At 37.3% G+C, this 18,667-nt stretch overlaps 1 protein-coding gene across 1 annotated transcript in view; it reads right to left on the reverse strand.

Annotated features, from left to right (window-relative positions):
• Positions 1-16,902, reverse strand: part of LOC131052329 (diacylglycerol kinase 4) — a 174,268-nt gene extending 157,366 nt beyond the window's left edge. The window contains exons 1-4 of the mRNA XM_057986964.2: positions 16,275-16,902; positions 4,877-4,999; positions 4,594-4,731; positions 4,394-4,479 (exon numbers count right to left, since the gene is read on the reverse strand). Of these exons, the coding sequence (XP_057842947.2) occupies positions 4,394-4,479; positions 4,594-4,731; positions 4,877-4,999; positions 16,275-16,610 (683 nt within the window). The 5' untranslated portion in view covers positions 16,611-16,902. The remainder of the gene's footprint in view (positions 1-4,393; positions 4,480-4,593; positions 4,732-4,876; positions 5,000-16,274) is intronic.
• Between the last annotated feature and the right edge of the window lie 1,765 nt (positions 16,903-18,667).

Raw genomic sequence — 18,667 nt, forward strand, 5'->3', positions numbered from 1 at the left:
GTCCTCTTCCAATCACTCCTCTGTGAGGTAGTCCTGCGTACTCAACGCTCCTGATTAAGGCATAGATGACGTACGAACTCATGTGGAAGGACTTAGTAGCCCTGAGTCTCCTCAACTGTACGTCTAAGCAATGGCTAATTATCCTAGCCCAATGTATCGTACCCTTTCCTTGAACAATCACCTGGATGAAGTAAAACATCCATTTCTCAAAATAGAAGGCATGAGGTGCTCCTGTAACTCTGTTGAGCATGGTAATCAAATCTCGGTACTCCTCCTGAAAATCAATCCGATGCGGTGTGTTCGGTACTTTGCTCAGACGGGGACGACTCTTGAGTAGCCAGTTCTTGTTGATTATGCTTAGGCAAGCATCTGGATCATCATCGTACACTGATCTGGCTCCTTCAATGCTCTTGTATATCATGTCCCTGTGCTCTGGAAGATGGAAGGCTTCACTTATGGCTTCCTCTGAAAGGTACGCCAAAGTGTTTCCCTCGTTGGACACAATTGTCCTGGACTGTGGATTGTAATGACGGGCACACTCGATCATCAACTCGTGGCACTGAATAGCTGGAGGAAAACCGGCCGCCTTAATGATGCCACTCTCTATTATTCTCCGGGCGACAGGTGATGGCTTGCCGATGTAAGGGACCTCTCGGAACTTCTTCGTGCTAAAGTTCCCCAAGTTTGTATCTCCAATGTTGCTCCACTTTGACACGATCTTGGTCTCCACTTCTTCAGTCTTCTGATCTTCTTTCATGAGAGCCGAGCGGCTGGTGGATGCTCCCGCCTTTGGGGTCGCCATACCTACACAACATTTCATTATAAGAAATAGATTTTGCAATAAATAGCGTAAATAAGAGAGAAAAGTTTTTTAGGAAACCTCATGATAAGTCTCTAGAGTTATCATTTCCTAAAAAACAACGATTGAACCAAGAGATTCAAAAACTCAAAATTTCAAAATTTGAAATATGACGATGAATGAATAAAGCAATAATAATTAAATCGCCATACCTCGATAGAGAGCTAACTTTAGAATGCAAAAACAAAATTTGCCTAGGCAAAAATTGAGGTATAAAATAATCTTCAATATGATCTCCTCAAAATTGATTTTGCCACCTTTGGAGTGAACGTGATCTTCAAGTATCGCCTTAGACGTGGTCTTAAATGATCTTCAAATTTATCCTTGACAAATCGCTCAAACAAATCCTCCAAGTCTTTAGCAAATTCGCCTTAATGTATCCTCAAGTTCGCATTTGGTGTGGTCTTCAAATTCGCCTTTGGCGTGGTCTTAGATGGATCTCCAAGTTCGCCTTTGGTGTGGTCTTCAAATTCGCACCACCTTTTGATAACTAAGCGCCACCCTTGGATGAATGAAATTCGCACCACCTTTGGTCTTCAACACAATTCGCACTCCACATTTCAAGCACGCTTCGCACCACCTTTGGAGTGTCTACGCCACCTTGGATAATATTCGCACTATCTTCACTTCTCAATTCGCATGAAGAAAGGATAAAAATAATGATTGTGTGAAAATGAAATCTTTCACTCCCCATATATAGCGCTCACACCTCTTCATCCCTTAGGCCGACTTGAATAAATAAAACCATTTTTTAAATGATTTGCAATAAAATAACAAGGCCGACTTGCCTAATTGAGCGCTCAAATCGATTTTTATATTAGTTAAATAATTAATTATTAATGCCTTGCGTTTTTTAAATGAGAATTTCGATTTTTAATAAAGGCAAAAAAATAATTAATAAAAGATAACGCCATATTAAATGCTAAATAAATAAGATTTTCAAATTTTAAATCGATTTAGCATTTAAGGAAATTTGAATTGTTTAATTTGGCGCCAAAACATATGAAAATAAAGGGACGTACCTCATCGCTCTGGTCCCTTGGAGAGGGACAGGAGCGATTCACCATTTTTGTCTAAATTTTTGCATTTCTTACGTCCAACTCCTTCATCTTCATGTTGAAAATCGATCAACTTGATGGTCCTTCGAATTTGATCGCCTTGTGTGCGCATATGGGTGTCTTTTAAGTGCATATCGCCCTGGTCCTTGTCCAAAGGACAGGAGCGATCTCCAAATTTCTACGTCCATCTTGCATCTTCTGTCTTCGATCTTCATTGTAGGGCGAATAACACCTATACTTGTTCCTTTTGCGTTTGTTTCATTTGTTTGCATTATATGTTTGGACGCATTAAAGGGATCATCGCCCTTGTCCCTTGGAGAGGGACAGGAGCGACCCACGTTTTCGCCTTGACCTTGGCGACTTTAAACTTCGATCTCCTTTGCAATGCCCTCCAAACGATGTCCCTTGCCTTGCTTATCCTCGCCTGGCTTTGATCTATGCGTGCTTTTGATGATATCGCCCTGGTCCTTGTCCAAAGGACAGGAGCGATGTGAGGCCTTTACACTATCTGGCGATGTTTGGACGTTCAACACCCTTGCGAATTATCTTCAAACGATGCCTTGGACCATATGCCATCTTAGGACGTCTTGACTTAGCTTGATCTTGAAGCAAAACGAGGAATCCAAAGCAAATCGCCCTGGTCCCTTGGAGAGGGACAGGAGCGATATAGTCTCCATGCTCAAAATGATGATCATTTCACGTTCAAAACTCTTGTTTATCATCTTTTTATCACACCATGGACCCTCTAAAACATTGCAACGTCTTGTCCTTACGTAAATTTTGCATGAAATGGCCAATGCATCTAACATCGCCCTGGTCCCTTCCTGAGGGACAGGAGCGATCTATGTTATAGGGTGTCAATTTCTTCATTTTAACGTCCTTTGAATGTCTGCGCATGATGAAGACGCCTTGAAATGTCCCTCGCCACCTTGTCCTGACTTGTGTCGACCTTGAACATTGGAGGAACGACCTTGAACTTGCGTAGGAAGTATCATCACCATTGTATCGCCCTGGTCCCTTCCTGAGGGACAGGAGCGATCCTCCCTTTGTGGCCTTCATCTCACTTTGCCAGGTTCCAAGTTTATATTCAACGGACTCGTCCTTCTTCACTCTATTCGTCCATGCCTTGACATCATCTGTAACCTTGCAAGAAAAGCAATTATATCAAAAATCGCTCTGGTCCCTTCCTGAGGGACAGGAGCGAACTAGGCATTTAACACTGTTATGGACGTCCCAAAAATCTTCAATTTATATTCAATGCGTTCATCTCATGTTTTCCCTTGTTTTTGAACGTAAACTTGCCTTGACCCTTGTCTGGATTTTGCATAATGAAGGAAATCGCTCTGGTCCCTGGGAGAGGGACGAGAGCCACAAGGTACCTCGCCCTGGTCCCTTGGAGAGGGACAGGGGCGATTTGGTCAATATAGGCCATTCTCCTTCGTTTCTGCATCTCAAATTATATTCATTTGGCAAAGCATCTACCCTTGGACGTCCTCAAATCATTAAGTTTTCAAAATCTTGCAAGGACAAGGCGAAATTTGAATTGTAGCTCCGGTCCTTCACTGAGGGACAGGAGCGATTTTCCTCCTGGAGGCATTTCTGTGCTCATAAAAATCTTCAATTTATATTCAATGGAAAGGTCTCGCCGTTCTCCATCACTTCAAACGTAAAATTTATCTGGACTCTGCAGGGATGATGAGATATTTGAAAATAAGCTCCCGTCCTTCACTGAGGGACAGGAGCGATTTTGCTCCTACAGGCCAAAATAACATGATTTTTCACATTTTAACACTTCACGAGGCGAAAACAAACCAATTCCAATGCCCAGGATCAAAATTCAAAAAAGTCAAAATTTGGTCAAAATATTCAATCGGACAAAAATTCACATTGACGGTCAACACTTAGACAAATTTAAGCTCTGCATTAACATTCCAATTGAAAATTAGACCATTTTGGCGAATTTATTTCATTCAAAACTTGCACTCTAGAAAAGGAAGCTCAAAAGCTCTCAAAAACGACTGGATTTTGGCTTGAAAAGGCAGAATTTAAAACCCTAAGGCTTGGCCCTAAATCCAGACAACTAACTAACTAACAAAACCCTAAAAACAAAAGCGAAAACGAGCGAAAAACAAGCAAAAAGAGGGGGTCCCCATTTGCGATGGGGCGATGTGTGAAATGGTCACAACAGGATGGAAGTAAGAAATTGTTAAGATGCTAATAGCATAATGACTGGTTCAGATGAATTTAGATATAGAAATATTTCACACACTGATCCAGGAATTTTGTTAGAATTAGGTACAGAAGTGATGAGTTCATATGTGAAATAAAGCTGATAAGCAAGAAGAGATGTAATCAACATGAACCAGAACAATTTTATAAATTTTAACACTCAAAACAACATAGAAGACTACCTTTTTTTCCAAACACAAAATCTAACATTTTTTTAAAATGATATATTTCACTGGATCTGACATACCTATCAAGTTGACAAATGTGACCTTTGACAGCCTTAAGCAATGATTTCTTAACTGCAAATTTCCATGCAAAAGGGAATGTTCCACCCTACAAGCATGGCCAGAATGTCATAAGAGAAAAACAGATACATAACATAAATACAAGATATTATTATCATTGCATACACTCAAAAACTGAAATCAAACAAAATGTAACACCTACCCAACCAAAAGATCGAGCCAAATCATTTCCTGTGCCAAGAGGAATAATTCCAACAGGAGGTAATGGTTTGTGATTTTCCAAGTGAAGGTCTGAGACACTACCCAACACCCATCCAACTGTACCATCACCTCCTGCAACCTATCCCATTTAAGAATATCTCTGAATTAATTTCCTTCCTATGGCAGCTTCAAAAATCCAGAGATTTTGGCATTAAAAATAGCCAGTATAATTTTAATATAGGAGGCTGAGAAATAAAAGTTGTTCTACAAACTTGACTTCTTACCATAATACGTAATCTATTACGAGTCTCCTGGGCACAAAGGTCACCAAGGCTTGCTAGCTTTTCCAAGCAACCTAGCCCATGCTGAAAAAATTCTTCTGGTCTTACAATTGAAAGGTCAAAAACCTGAAATTAAATTTGTTAAATAAAGAACCAGTAAACATTGAAAATGGAAAAAAAACCACTAATCTGAACCATGCATCAATAAAAGAACAACTTGGCATGTAAAACGTCAACCTTAGAAGCCTGTGGCAATACAGATTAATAGATCCAGATTCCACACACATTAAATTTAATGAAACAAAAAGTTTCTAATGCATGAACAATATTTGTACAAGCAAAAAAGCCATATTAACTCCTTACATAAGTTTAAGATACTAGCCCTTATCCCTCTATCATTGGGCATTCCAGAGCTCTACCTCTTGGTTGGCCATTCTTGTGTTCCCATTCAGGACTCATTATTAACTAAAAGTTGCTAAAACATAATCAAAAACTGTTTTCGAATCCAAAATCTTAATATCCACAAGAACATGCTTCGACAGGTTAATTGAGGAGATCTGCAGTATGTGTCAGACTCCAATCTACAACATTGAAACAAAACTTATGGTATAGATTGGGCAAACGAAGGCACTACTACCAGAGTCATATGAATAGCTACCCTAATGTTAGAAATGGATTCTCTCGAGGAAAGATCATCCAGTCAGCCTCATCCTTTGTAGCTTTTGAATAATGTCTGTTACACCCCAACGTTTCATGTGTCATTATTTTCTTAAAGTTCTGAAGTACCCGCCATGCAGTGCACATAACATTTTAGTAAACATCTAGTAGGTTCATAGATTTTCTTATTCTTGTTAAATCAGCCTAAATTGGGGTTATGGGTTGCCCTAAACTGAGTCTGGCTAAATAAATAAGAAAAACTCCTTTTTGAACCATCAAAGTGAAATTCTTATCTGGGACTATCATATTTGGAGTTTGGCCCCCTTGAAGTGGCTTGGCTATCATTTTTCAGCATTTCAATATTTTTTCAATTTGGATTTGTTTTTGTATCACTGTTCTTCTCTATATTGTAGGTCTCTACTACTCTTGTCTCCATTAGATGTTTTTTTTATTTTACTTACAAAACATAGAAATATTATTGCAAGTGGCATTAAAGCATGGATTTAGGCAATGAAAAATGAAATGAAGAAAAGAATTTGAGGTTACGCCTTTGGCAATGATATTTTCCAGATTATCTCTTCCAATCCTTTGAATTTTTTTTTTAATTTGTAGTTTTTTTTATAACTTTTTTGACCCTTCATATTCCTCAATAATTTGTGTAGCCTGCAATTTCTGTTATTTTTAGACCTTCCACAATTCCAGGTCAATGTTATCGATAAATCAAGTTTTGTGATACAGAATTTCTTGCTAACTAGGAGGAATTTTTCTATTATGGATTAGAAAAGGTACTCTAGATACAAGAGTCTACCACATCAAAATTAAGGCTGCTATAAGTATCTATATTTAGATACCTCTTGGCAAGATCACATCCATATAGGTCTCTGATAACCTATCAAACCACCAAAACAAGTGATTTTGGATTATTTTGCACCAACTAGCCCAAATTTCCTCAAGAATGAGGGTTCCCCTATTCTATGTGATGTTTTAAGGTTCCAAGTTTGCTGTGGGTTTGGTTTCTAGTTATTCAAGATCATGGTGTATTTCTTGATTCTGATTTGTTTGGGTTCAAACTAGAATGTTGTTATTGCGTTCATTTTCTGATCCATTGCACTTTTGAATTCCATCAGGCATAAATCCTGTTTAAATTAAATTTGCATCCAGATTTGTAATGGTTTATGTTTTTTCTGTCCTTGAATCCAAATAAAGAATCTATTACTGTTCAACTCTTTTCACATAAAAATCAGACTTGAACTTCATTTTACCCAGTTATATATTTGTTTCACATCTGGTTTTATCTTGCACTGAGTTTTATCATCATTCATCCTCTTTGAGTGCAAGCTTCACCTGGATCCAAAAGGTTTTCAAAAGTCCAATTTAATAAGTTTCACAGCCAGTGCACCTTAGTTCATTGTCTCTTCATTTTTAAACCCAATCCCAGATTTAGTCCTGGTTCATTTCATTTCACATCAAGGATCCTTCGCTGCACAAATCCTTTGATTTTCATCAGTGTTCTCCAAAAGGGTACTTAATTTGAATCCTTTTGTATTCTGATTTATGTTTGCTTTTCAAATCCAGATTGAATTGCTTTTGGAGTTTCCCATAAGTTGACAATTGTCACATTGGCAACTCTCAGAGTACCATAATGCTTTTTTGAACCTAACTGGATGTTTCCATTTGTCTTTTCTGGTATTAGTGAGGTGTTACCACCTATTTCCCTTAGAGATCCTCAAATGACATCGTGTGTTCTCTTCAAACCTGACACCTTGAAGAAAGATCATTCAGATTTAAAGTGGTTTTAAAACCAGTTATTAATAAAATCTCAAATCAAATATTTGCCTCACAAAAATAAACATTCCCCAATGAGCCATTTTGCTGTGAATCTATGAAATGCTGCCTTTCCTCAGAGTCACTTGAATTGTAACACCTCACTTCACTGTATTTAAGCAATTTTTTCTGCATGTCCCTCATGTTTCAAAGTTGGCTTTCCCAAACCCAACGTTGCTTTTATCCCAGATATGAATAATCTTTCAGACCCGGATAGCTTTCAAAGCATTGCAAGGTCATTTTTAAGGCTTGTCTTCTCCTAAATTTATCTGAATCCAAAAGGAAGTTAGATCAGGTTAATTTGATGTTTCAGGTCCTCTTTTGAGGAGTTGAATTGGGAGAACTTGAATGTTGTGCAATAAGGACACCTGGTATACTATCTAGAGATCATTGATAGTGCAGAATACTAACAGGTGTCCCCAATTTTTTTAACCTGGATTTCATTTGAATGAAACTTCAGATCCAAACTGCTATACACCTTGTTTTAATTTAAATTCACATTCATCAAACTAAATTTGTTCCACTAGAGACTATTTTTAAGTCCCAAAGGATTTTGGATGCACACATTTATAAAAAATATTTAACTAGGTATTTCAGGTCCAGTTTCCAACCTTGGGAGCTTTGAATGTGGTTTGACCTAGTTAATTACAAAGTAATCGCAAATTAAAGTAAGCAAATTGTGATGAATTTCATATCCAAGTTTTCTTTGTTTGTTGTGGGAATTATTTTGGTGATGTGGCTAAACCTAGGAACCCATAAACTGATTATATTATCATCCGTTAACAGTCTTGCTGGCAAACAAGTTGGATCATCCAAGAGTTAAACTTGGCATATATTATCGTCAAGCTTACTAGAAGACATGTCTCTAGACCCCTAGGATGCATCGTCAAGACTGGGATGCATGTGTGCAGAGTTTGGGAGGATGACGTCTTGTGAAGTCTCCCACAATAAAACTGATGTCTCAGGCAAAAAATTAGGTCAAACAGCAGATAAAACAAAAACACGTGATGTCATTACTAAAAAAACCAATGGATAGGTGAAAAACAGGGGCTCTAAAAGCGTGACAACCAAAAACACGATGCATCCACAACATCAACAAAGCCGAGGTATTCCAGACATTATACTTTAAAACATCAACAAAGCCGAGGTATTCCAGACATTAAACTTTAAAACATCTTAAAGAAGTTATTTGCTATGCCTATATTTCGTCTCTATAAGGAATTCATTGCTCCGTAAACCAGCAAAATCCCAGTTTTTCCCAATATCGACCATTAAAATCACAGGCAATGCTAAATAAAAATAATTTAAAAAATCCTTTTTTCCAAGGAAACTCAAAGATATGTAGAGATCTGAGCTGTTAAATAAAAACTGTATGTCCCCAGACAGAGATACTTATTGCCAAAAACTCATCCAATTCGGGCTTCCCAAAGACCATTGTGATGATGCCTGATGAAAACAGAGAAATTTTATTAGTTGAAGAAATTAAGAGTGGCCTCAATGCATCCTCCAAATTTCTGAAATGTTTCTGCATTTGACTGTGCATTTTTTTACATCAATTCAATCCATGCAGACATCATTACTCTCCTTAGCAGGATGATGGGTTTTGAACACTCTAATGTTTTTGAGCCCTGGATGCATCAGTTTACCATGTTCATAAGGCAATCCCATCATATATCATGGGGAGAGATTATCAGTGATGCTTTGTGCAAGCAACTTGCAGCAATCCCTACCACCATGACTTTCTACATGAATTCATACTTAGTGTATTTGGCAGCGTCACTCAGACATTTCCTTGGTCTTTCTACCAAGGGTGATCGCTCGCTTATACCTCTGTGGGAATATTATGATCAACTGTCTTTGAGACCTAGCAGATTACATTTCAAAAGAGTTCAAGATGCATTCTTTGGTTACTTCATGTGCCAGTTTGACAAGACTCTAAAGAACAGAAGGGTGTCAGATGAAGCATGGGAAACAGTCAATAAGTTTGGGTGCTTATTTCTCCAATTCCCAACTTTCACTTATGTGAGAGTCGGATGCTACAGCGGGCAGCCATACATGCTCCCAAGATACCCAACCGATAAGATCATTCTTATGGAGTTGGGAAGACAGATCATGGTTGTGCACGCTCATCAATCTGTCAAAAATAAGGTTGGAATGGGGATTTCTACAACAAACCCATTGAAAATTGACCGGTATTCTCTTGTCACATCCGTCAAAGCCAAAGCTATGGAGACTAAGATGCAAGAGATTAAACTCAAAAGGTTTAAGTCCATGGCAGATTTGATTACCGATGTATGAAGGAAAAGATCAAAAAGTCCTTCGTGCATGTGCATCGTATTGAGGATATCTGGGTAGATCTTCGTACAGAAATGGAGGTTCTCAAGATGGACTACTACAGGCTTACTGTTGAGCAAGTTATTGATCTGAACCTGGTGGAAATTCCGCAAGGAATGATTGATGATGGTAATGTGTTCAATCCAGAGTACGTCTCACGAAGGGTTGAAGAAGCGCCACTTCCTTTAATCCAATGGTCGCATAAAGAATGTACGTCCATTCTTGAAAGATTTCAGCCTATCTTGGCTAACACCAACACTTGGCTCAGAGGTAATGGTGTTAGACTCATAAAGATCAAGGTTGGGAAAGAAGATGACTCTACGGCGCCTCTTGGACGTAAGTCTGAGATTCGGATTGATAACAAGGAAGGTACATCATCTTCAGGCACCAGGATCAAATTGCGAGTTCGTCGAGCAATAGTGCTTCCTCCTGAGGAGGCGACAATTCGTGGAAAGGAAAAGTCTCCACTTCACGTTCATGTGATCGATCCTGATAATCCAGAAGAAGGACAACAATCAGATGATGCTCCTAAGTCACTAGCTTCGGACTCACCTCATGAGATTCCTTCCTCAGTTTCCATGGAGATGCCTCTTTCTCCTTCTGACATAATAGTCGAAGAGTCTCCTCAGAATGTCATTCCTATTTCAGCAGTCGAGCCACCTCTTGATCATCAACAAGAGAGTTTGCTAGAAATTCTTGAGGATACTCCTGCATGTATCCATTTGTCAGAGATTGATACCTCTACTTCTGGCTTTGAAGAATTTATGAGGCAATCTTCATGCCCTTTGGTTATTGAGCAAACCATGGTCGCCATCCAAACAGATACTCCTCCCAAGGTGACCACGGTTGTTCAAACAAAAACTGCTTCTCCTTCGCCTTCAGCAACTACTAGAGGAGAACTAGTCGTTTTACCTCCATGGCTTAGTTTTTTTTACCCCAAAGAGGAAGAAGCAAGAAATCTCTCCTGATGTCTTTGATTATCAGCAACTCAAGCAATCTAGGCCTAAGGTTGCTAAAAAGGCCAAGAGAATCTCATGAGTAACTGTTGACAGCAATAAGATGAAAGTGGCAGAAATTGTTGAGCCCCTTGCGGATAAGCCACGTGAGGAAATGCGAGCTGTTGATTACAGGGTTTACAAGGATAGAATTGGGTAAACAAACGCATGAAGTGGTCAAACATGATGCCCAACAATCCGCAGCCTCACTAGTTCAACGGTATGATGAACTTCTAGCAAAGAAAGACAAGCTAGAAGAGGAGAATAGGCAACTTGTTGCAGCTGTTCATAAAATTACAAAACCTGTTGGTGAAGGGAGTAATCCTACAAGTTCTTCCGGTTCACAAGAATCAATTCGGGGAGTTGAAAGAGCTGCTCTTAAAGTACAAGCGTTGGATTCTTGGGTGGATCAACTTCATGATCTGTGTGCACAAGTGCTGAAAGACATTTTCCAAATGATGTCTAAGTTGGAGACCATTGAAGAAAAATTGAATCACACCTCTGAGACTTTCAAACAGAATTTGGAAAGGGTTGAAGGTAGTTTGACAATTTGGCGCACAATGCCCCAACAACAGTTGAGTGTTCTTCAGGAGCATGCTATTATTCCTTCCAGGGTCATGTACTGGGAATTTGAAGAACTCCTAGAGAATAAAGCCCTTGTTCTCAAATCCCTCATTGAGGAGATTGATGATGCAATGAGATTGCGAGTTGAAGTATTCCAAGGTGTTGTTTCCCACTGTGAGAAGGCCTCTTGCAACATAATGAGTCAGAATGGAGAATTCATACCAGAAGAAGAAGTGCTTGCAAATTTACAGATGAAGATTCATAATGAGTGGAGAAGCAAACAATTTTCAGCTGCCTCGATTCAAGTTTTGATGAAACATCAAATCTTTTTGCACGAAATCTAGTCCACTTTGGAGAAGAACGACTCTATGCTTCTTCAATGCCATGACACCATTGTGAAGACCATGGTTGTTGTCAAGAACACCCACGAACCGAATCCTGCTGAGCTACGAATGATCATCCAGAAGTTCGAAGGATTCATGTCTTCACACGCTACAGCTTAAGTGTTTTTCAACACTTAGTTGTATTTTTCCAGAATTGTAATCTCTTAGTTGTAGTTTTTCTTTTGACAAGTTACATGTAAAAACCTTTTGTTAATTGCAAGTCAAGTCTTTACTAGCACTTTTGTAATTACATGTAAGGCAACTACAAGTTGTGTTCAGTTAGGACTGTAGTTGGAATAAGTCATAGTTAGTTATTGAATAAGTCTTGGTGGTTGAGAGAATCTCTCAAGTTAGTTAGGATCCTCCCACCTTTTTCTCAAGACTCCTCTTCTATAAATACTTGAGGGGTCTATTGTAATCTTGATCTTTTAGAAAGCAAGCAAAAACTCTGCCAAATTTACAGCAAAGAAGTCTTTGAGCTTTCATGTGTGAATTCAAGAATTAAAAGAAATAGAAGGAAATTGCTCAAGCTTTGAGTCTTTGTGCTACATTCTTGAGTTTGTGTTCTATATTATCTTTCTTGCAAGTGTTTCTTCAAGAACTTAATCGAATTTGATTTGCAGTCTTTGTGCTGCAAGTATTTGAGGTTAATATAAATTAGAATAAATATTCTTTTGAGAGGAGTTGTAAGACTTTGTGTTTGCACTTATTCTTAAGATAGTTTAGAAGCAGATTTTGTAAGAAATAGCTGAGTCTTTGAGCTCGTACTACTTCCTATTGTTTTATGTAGAAAAGAATAAGATATTTCAGTTACCGGAGAAGATCATCTCATTGATAGATGTAAGAAGGAGTTGACTTCCGAATTCGAGATGAAGGACTTAGGACTCATGCACTTCTTTCTAGGGTTGGAAGTTTGGCAGAGGCCCAATGAGATTATCCTAAGTCAAGGAAAATACACCATCGATATCTTGAAGAAATTTGGTACGACAAATTGTAAATCTATGTACACACCAATGGAAACTAACTTGAAGAAATTGAGGGAAGTTGCAGCTAGTTCAGATCTTGTGGACCCTACTATGTACAGGAAGTTGATTGGGTCCTTGATGTATCTAGTTAACACTAGACCAGATATTTTCTATGCAGTGAGTGCACTTAGCCAGTTCATGAGTGAACCTAGACAGATACATCTAGTTGCAACCAAGCATATCTTGAGATACTTGCGTGGCACAGTTGGATATGGCTTGAAATACTCTTCCAGTGTGAACCTGATTCTTGAAGGATATTCTGATTCTGATTGGGCAGGGAGTGTTACTGATCGGAAGAGCACCTCTGGTTGTTGCTTCAGCTTAGGATCTGCTATGATTTCCTAGTGTAGCAGGAAGCAGTCTTCTGTAGCCCTAAGCACTGCAGAAGCAGAATACATTGCAGCATGTGTGGCAACTCGAGAAGCAGTGTGGCTTCGTAAGCTCCTTGCAGGATTGTTTGGACAATCATTGGAGCCTACTACCATTCATTGTGATAATCAAAGTTGTGTAAAGCTTTCTGTCAATCCAATGTTCCATGACAGAACAAAGCATGTTGAGATTCAATACCACTATATCAGAGATACGATACAGAGGAATGTTGTTCAGTTGAGATACATTTATACTGAGGAACAGACGGCTGACATTCTCACCAAGCCTCTTGCAAAAGTGAAGTTAGTGCATTTTCGAGACAAGCTTGGAGTTGTGGAGAATGAAGCCCTTGCTGAAAGGGAGTATCAGCATCAGTAATTACTTGATATGTATTGTTATGCATTCTTCTTTGTGAGAGAAGTTTAAGGTTTTAGCCCTTGTTATGCATTCTTCTCTGTGAGAGAAATTTGAGGTATCAGCCCTTGTTGTGCATTCTTCTCTGTGAGAGAAGTTTGAGGTTCCAGCCCTTGTTCCACCCTCTGCGAGTAGGTATGGTGGATGTCATGTGAGAGACTCCATGAATTAGCATTTGTGTATTCACCCTCTGGGAGTAGCCATGGTGGTTGTGTTCATTTGTATTAAGAAGGATTCCTCCCTAGCTAAGAGGGAGTGTTAATGTAATAGCGTCGGTCGTCTCCTTCATGGCCGACATAGTCAACTAAATTGTCTAAGTGGCCTATCGGCCTTAGACAATTTAGCTATATCGACCTGCCTTTATTTATTAACTATGTGTTAATCCCGCCATCCTTGACAACAAAATCGGGAGCATATTAACACTCTGACATAAGACGTGTTAATATATATATAAATCGTCACTTATGAAAAGGTATGCCGCTAAAAGGAAAAGCCGACCTTCTTGAGGAGTCGTGATGGTTGGAGGAAGCTGTGTTCGGGTATATGTAAGGCATCAATAATATTCACAGCACACTAAGCATATCGTGTATTCCCTAGCAGATCAAGTTATCTTCTACAGCAGTCCGATTCATTCTACAGCAGTTGGAAATATATAAGCAGATCGTGTCCATTGAATCTGGCAGGTTAAAGAGCATTCATCCTACAGCAAGAAGAATCAGGTCCAACATACATTCAGCAGATCGAGTTTATAACTGAATTCTACAGTTCGATTATCATATCACCTTGTGTGGTATATTGTTGTGTGCACAAAGCTTCAAGTAGTGAAGCCATTCTTTGTAAATCATATTCAGACCTGATTAAATATAACTGAGAATTTTGTGGCTGGGTTTTTCACCTTCATAAGGAAGGTTTCCCAGGGTATCTTGGTGTTCATACTGTTCATTGTGGTGAATTTTGTTTCTGATATAATCTGATCACTTAAACTTAACACATGGATGGAGAAAGGTGAAGAAGAAAAAGTCACCTCCGGGAAAACATCAAATGCTGCTCAAATCCTCTGTGAAAAAGGGAAATACTGGGCAGAGTGAAAACAACTTTGTTTTGGGGCCTTCTGAGAATACAGCAAACTAATACTATGCTATATTTTTTATTAAATGAATAGGAATATTTTGACAGCAAATCTTTTTGGACTCATTTTGTTGCACCCCGTGTCTTTTTGCACTCATTTTGTTGCACCCCTTGTGGCAAGGATATGCATGTGATCAATTTTGGATCTTTATTTTATGGGGTATGGTTCCCTTATGCCTAATTTACAGATGTAAAAAAAAAATTAATTAGAAGTGACCATTCATAATAAAATGGCTTTTTAGAGGGCCCAAAAGTGAATTAAAAATTAAAAGAAGGATCACTATATTAAAAATTAAGTAAAAATTTTCTGGAAGGTTCACCATTCAGGAGTGTTATAAAAAGGAATTGCAAATGAAAATTTCATATCTTGTCAATTTTGGAGAAAATTTTGCAGAAACAGCAAGAGACTCTTACCACGAGAAAAGAATAATTTTGGTTTACACATCTCATGGAATATTCATAATTTTATTATATTATCATTCTTAGATAATTATATGTTAAGAACACTTAATTTTTTTAAATATTTATAAAACCTTATTCTTAATGTAAAAATATGTTGAGAAAGCTTTATATTTAAAGGAAAATTCTTGAGTCTTGGAACTCATGATCTAAAGTCGTCATGTTTATGGTTGTTGCTTCTTGCATATAAAAGAAAATAGCTTCAGCATTGAGCAATTTTTAGAGAGTTGATGTGTTTAAACATCTAAACATCGGAGTCGAAATGTAAAAGCAAGGATTCACCAAAGTGCATATAAGAGTTTGCAAAATCAAAATATTTATATAAATTAAAGATCAAATGACTTTTAAAGTTCTTTAATCGAAATCAGCTAGTAGAATGAACGAGGTGTATAAAAAATAGAAGATTGTTTCTTATGAGTATTTAGACTCAGAATTGATTTCCCTATCCTTGTGATAAACCAGTTTACATGTGTAATTGTGTCTTAGATTTTTGTATAGCAGGGAGTTTGGAAGAAAATAAGATTATCCACCAATGTACATCTGAAATGCACAGAAATGCAAAGAGAACAACTATTTAACACAGCTATGCAAAGAGATCAACTATTTAACACAGCTGTATGTCTTCCACATCACTTCCTGCCTTATACTTTTATCAAAGTTGAGTTAAATCTAATCAGTTATGTTTCTAAAGGTGTGGAGTGTATTATTTGCACAATGAGGTTTTATGAATAAAAAAAATTATGCTACAAGATTATTTCAAATCTTTTTTTAAAAATAACAGTTCCAACAGTATATTTCAAGAGATGCAATTGAGGTGGGGTTAGAAATTGTTCCACCGGTTTAAAAACAAATTCTACCATTTATCAATTAGATATTATTTTAAATTTTTGTCAAAAAAAAAATATAAAAAAAATAATATTTATTTATTATTTTTTTATTTACAACATTCTTCACAAAATCACCAACTTTCTTAAATTTTGAAACTTAAACTTTTAAGCTAAACTGCACTGTTAAATCATGAGACCACCAACTTAATTTTTTAAAAAGCCCTCCTGTAAGACCTTACCCTTATTGCATTAAAAAAATTACTGCATGGCATCTGATAATTTTTAGTGCAGAAATGTATGCGAGACACCTAAAGATCGTGATTTCAAAGACAAATCGTGAATTCAGAAAACTATACGCAAATTTGCATACGAAAACAAAAACAATTTAAATTTAAATTAACTAGAAATTCGTATTTGTTGACCTGTTCTTGGCTAAGTAACTCCTGAAGCGTGGTCTTGAGCTGGGGTCCCTGTCTGCCGCCACTCTTAGAGTTGATAAAAACCACAAGCGGAGCCTCCGGCGGGTTCTCTCCACTTCCTTTATGACGCCCTTCCTCATACACAAATCCTTTTGCGCGAACTGCTTCTGCCATGACACGTCGCAAATACTCAGGGATCACAGTGCACATGCGTAATTCTTCGGTGTTTATATTACATCCGAAGAAGCACGATTTTTGTACAGCATCCAAAGATTTAGCCTCTGCGCTGGCATTTTGCTTGGCTTTAGTCTCTGATCTTTCGGCCTGCGACTCGGCCATGGCTTTTACAATTCTAGCTCGATTTTTTTCTGTGGCAGCCGCAGAGTCTGCGACGTTGAGCTAAAAGAGCACAGAAAATTTGGTAGACTTCTGCTTGTACATGATTTTGCCATTGAAAGAGGAATGTATATGGGAGGAAAGGAAAGGAGACTGCAAATGCTTCCACCTACTTCCAACCAAGGAATTAATTTCTGCATCATATCTAATTCTCAGCGTCTTTACTACTCGTATCAACTTTATTCATATGGTTGCAAAGCCTTTGCGCTGGCATTTATGTATTTCGTATATGCATGAAATGTATGAAATTGCTTCTGTAGTTGATTACGAAAGAAATTGTGGGCAGGAGCCAAAACGGCGCAGTGGTACATGTGTTATTGACTTTCCGTGGTATAGTCTATTTTTGAAGCCACAATGAAATGTTGGGTTGAAGTTATTCTAGTTCTAAAATAGATCTTTTGTACAGTCTGATAGTGACGTGTTAGTCAATCGTAGTCGTTTATTGCAAAATCGATGGCATAAAACATGTAATCCATACTGCCATTTTGGAGCTAGAATAGACGCGTCCGAAATGTTGAAGCCTCCTAGATGGCATTATATCATCTAATGCATATATATCGTCAAATAGCATTACAATTAGTACGTTGGAATTGTATAGATTATGTGTGGAAAAGGAGTTGGGATTAGGATTAGGGTGTATTGTTTATGGAAGACATATAAGAATAGAATATAAATGAAAAATATTTTGGTCTTAGGAGGTTATTATTGTATATTATTTGATAGTATCTATTAGCTAGCATACTTATATTTTAAAGAATTTATGTAAAGTATCTCGAGAAAAATTAATTTAAAGATAATTATTGAAGATTAGCGTACAATCTAATTGAAAATTAGCATAATATAATTGATTGCAATCTGAAGGGTCACTTAGCTTGGAGGAAAATATAATGTCAATCTATGTTTGTATTCAATTGATCTTCAAGTTTGCAAGAGAGATTTTTCTCAATAGAAATTGTTATGCGTAGGTACATTGTTTGACAACAAAATCATATTCATAGAAATCTTGTCTATTGCATATTTAGCATAACATATTTGAAAAAAAAAAAAATTACCTAAAATGTAATTAATGGATTTGTTGAAAAGGCTTCAGAAACTTTTGTTGTCCTCATTTTTGTTTTTAAAGTTTTTAAAAATGATGGACCATTACATAAAAAATTTGTCAAAAAATTAAAAAAATACTACGGCACGTTTTTTCGAGGCATAATTTCGCCTTATCTCTAGACTGGACTGATCATTAGTTCATCCTTAAACCACGTTTCAAATTTCATCTCATTCTGGGTTCATTTGCTATATCTTTCCTTCAATTTCGGGTTTTTTCTCTCTGACTGTAGGTGGGAAATTTTCCTTAAGTTGCAAGTTTTTATGTTTTCCTTTCTTTTAGTCTTTGTAGGGAAATTTTTAGTTAGTTACAAGTGCATTTTATGAAAAATAGAACTTGTAACTTACTTTTTATTTCCCCCTTGTTGTTTTTTTGTTTTTTAAGTCATTGTCGTAACTTTTTAGACATATTACAAGTGAACTTTAAATTATAAAGTTAAAATAAAACTTGTAATTCTTTTAAAAAGTTCCACTTAAAAGATTTTAAGTTATGGTAGGGTTTTTCTCCTCCATTACAAGTTTTATAAAGTCACTTTAAGTTGTAATTGGGATTTTATTTCCCTATTACAAGTTTTATTTTTAAGTTGTTTTTGTGACTTCCCTATTACTAGTCTTTTGTCGAGTTGCTTAAAACTTGTAATGGGAGTTTTATTTCCCTATTACAAGTATTTTAAACTTCTTGTTTGCTCTCAAAAACCCAATTTTGCCTTATGAGGGGAAAAGTGAACATTTTAAACATGTAAAAAGGTTTAAGAAACCCGATTTTCCTTATTGCATGCAGTTTAAACTTGTTGTTCTTTCCCAAAAACTCGACCAGCAATGTTGGAGGATTTTGTTGACAATTTCAATCAATTTTTGTGGAGAAATCTTAGGAGGAGGAAGGCGTTTCGGATTCCTTGCTA

Source organism: Cryptomeria japonica, chromosome 2 (genome assembly GCF_030272615.1).
Source record: "Cryptomeria japonica chromosome 2, Sugi_1.0, whole genome shotgun sequence".
In the NCBI taxonomy this organism is placed as follows: domain Eukaryota; kingdom Viridiplantae; phylum Streptophyta; class Pinopsida; order Cupressales; family Cupressaceae; genus Cryptomeria; species Cryptomeria japonica.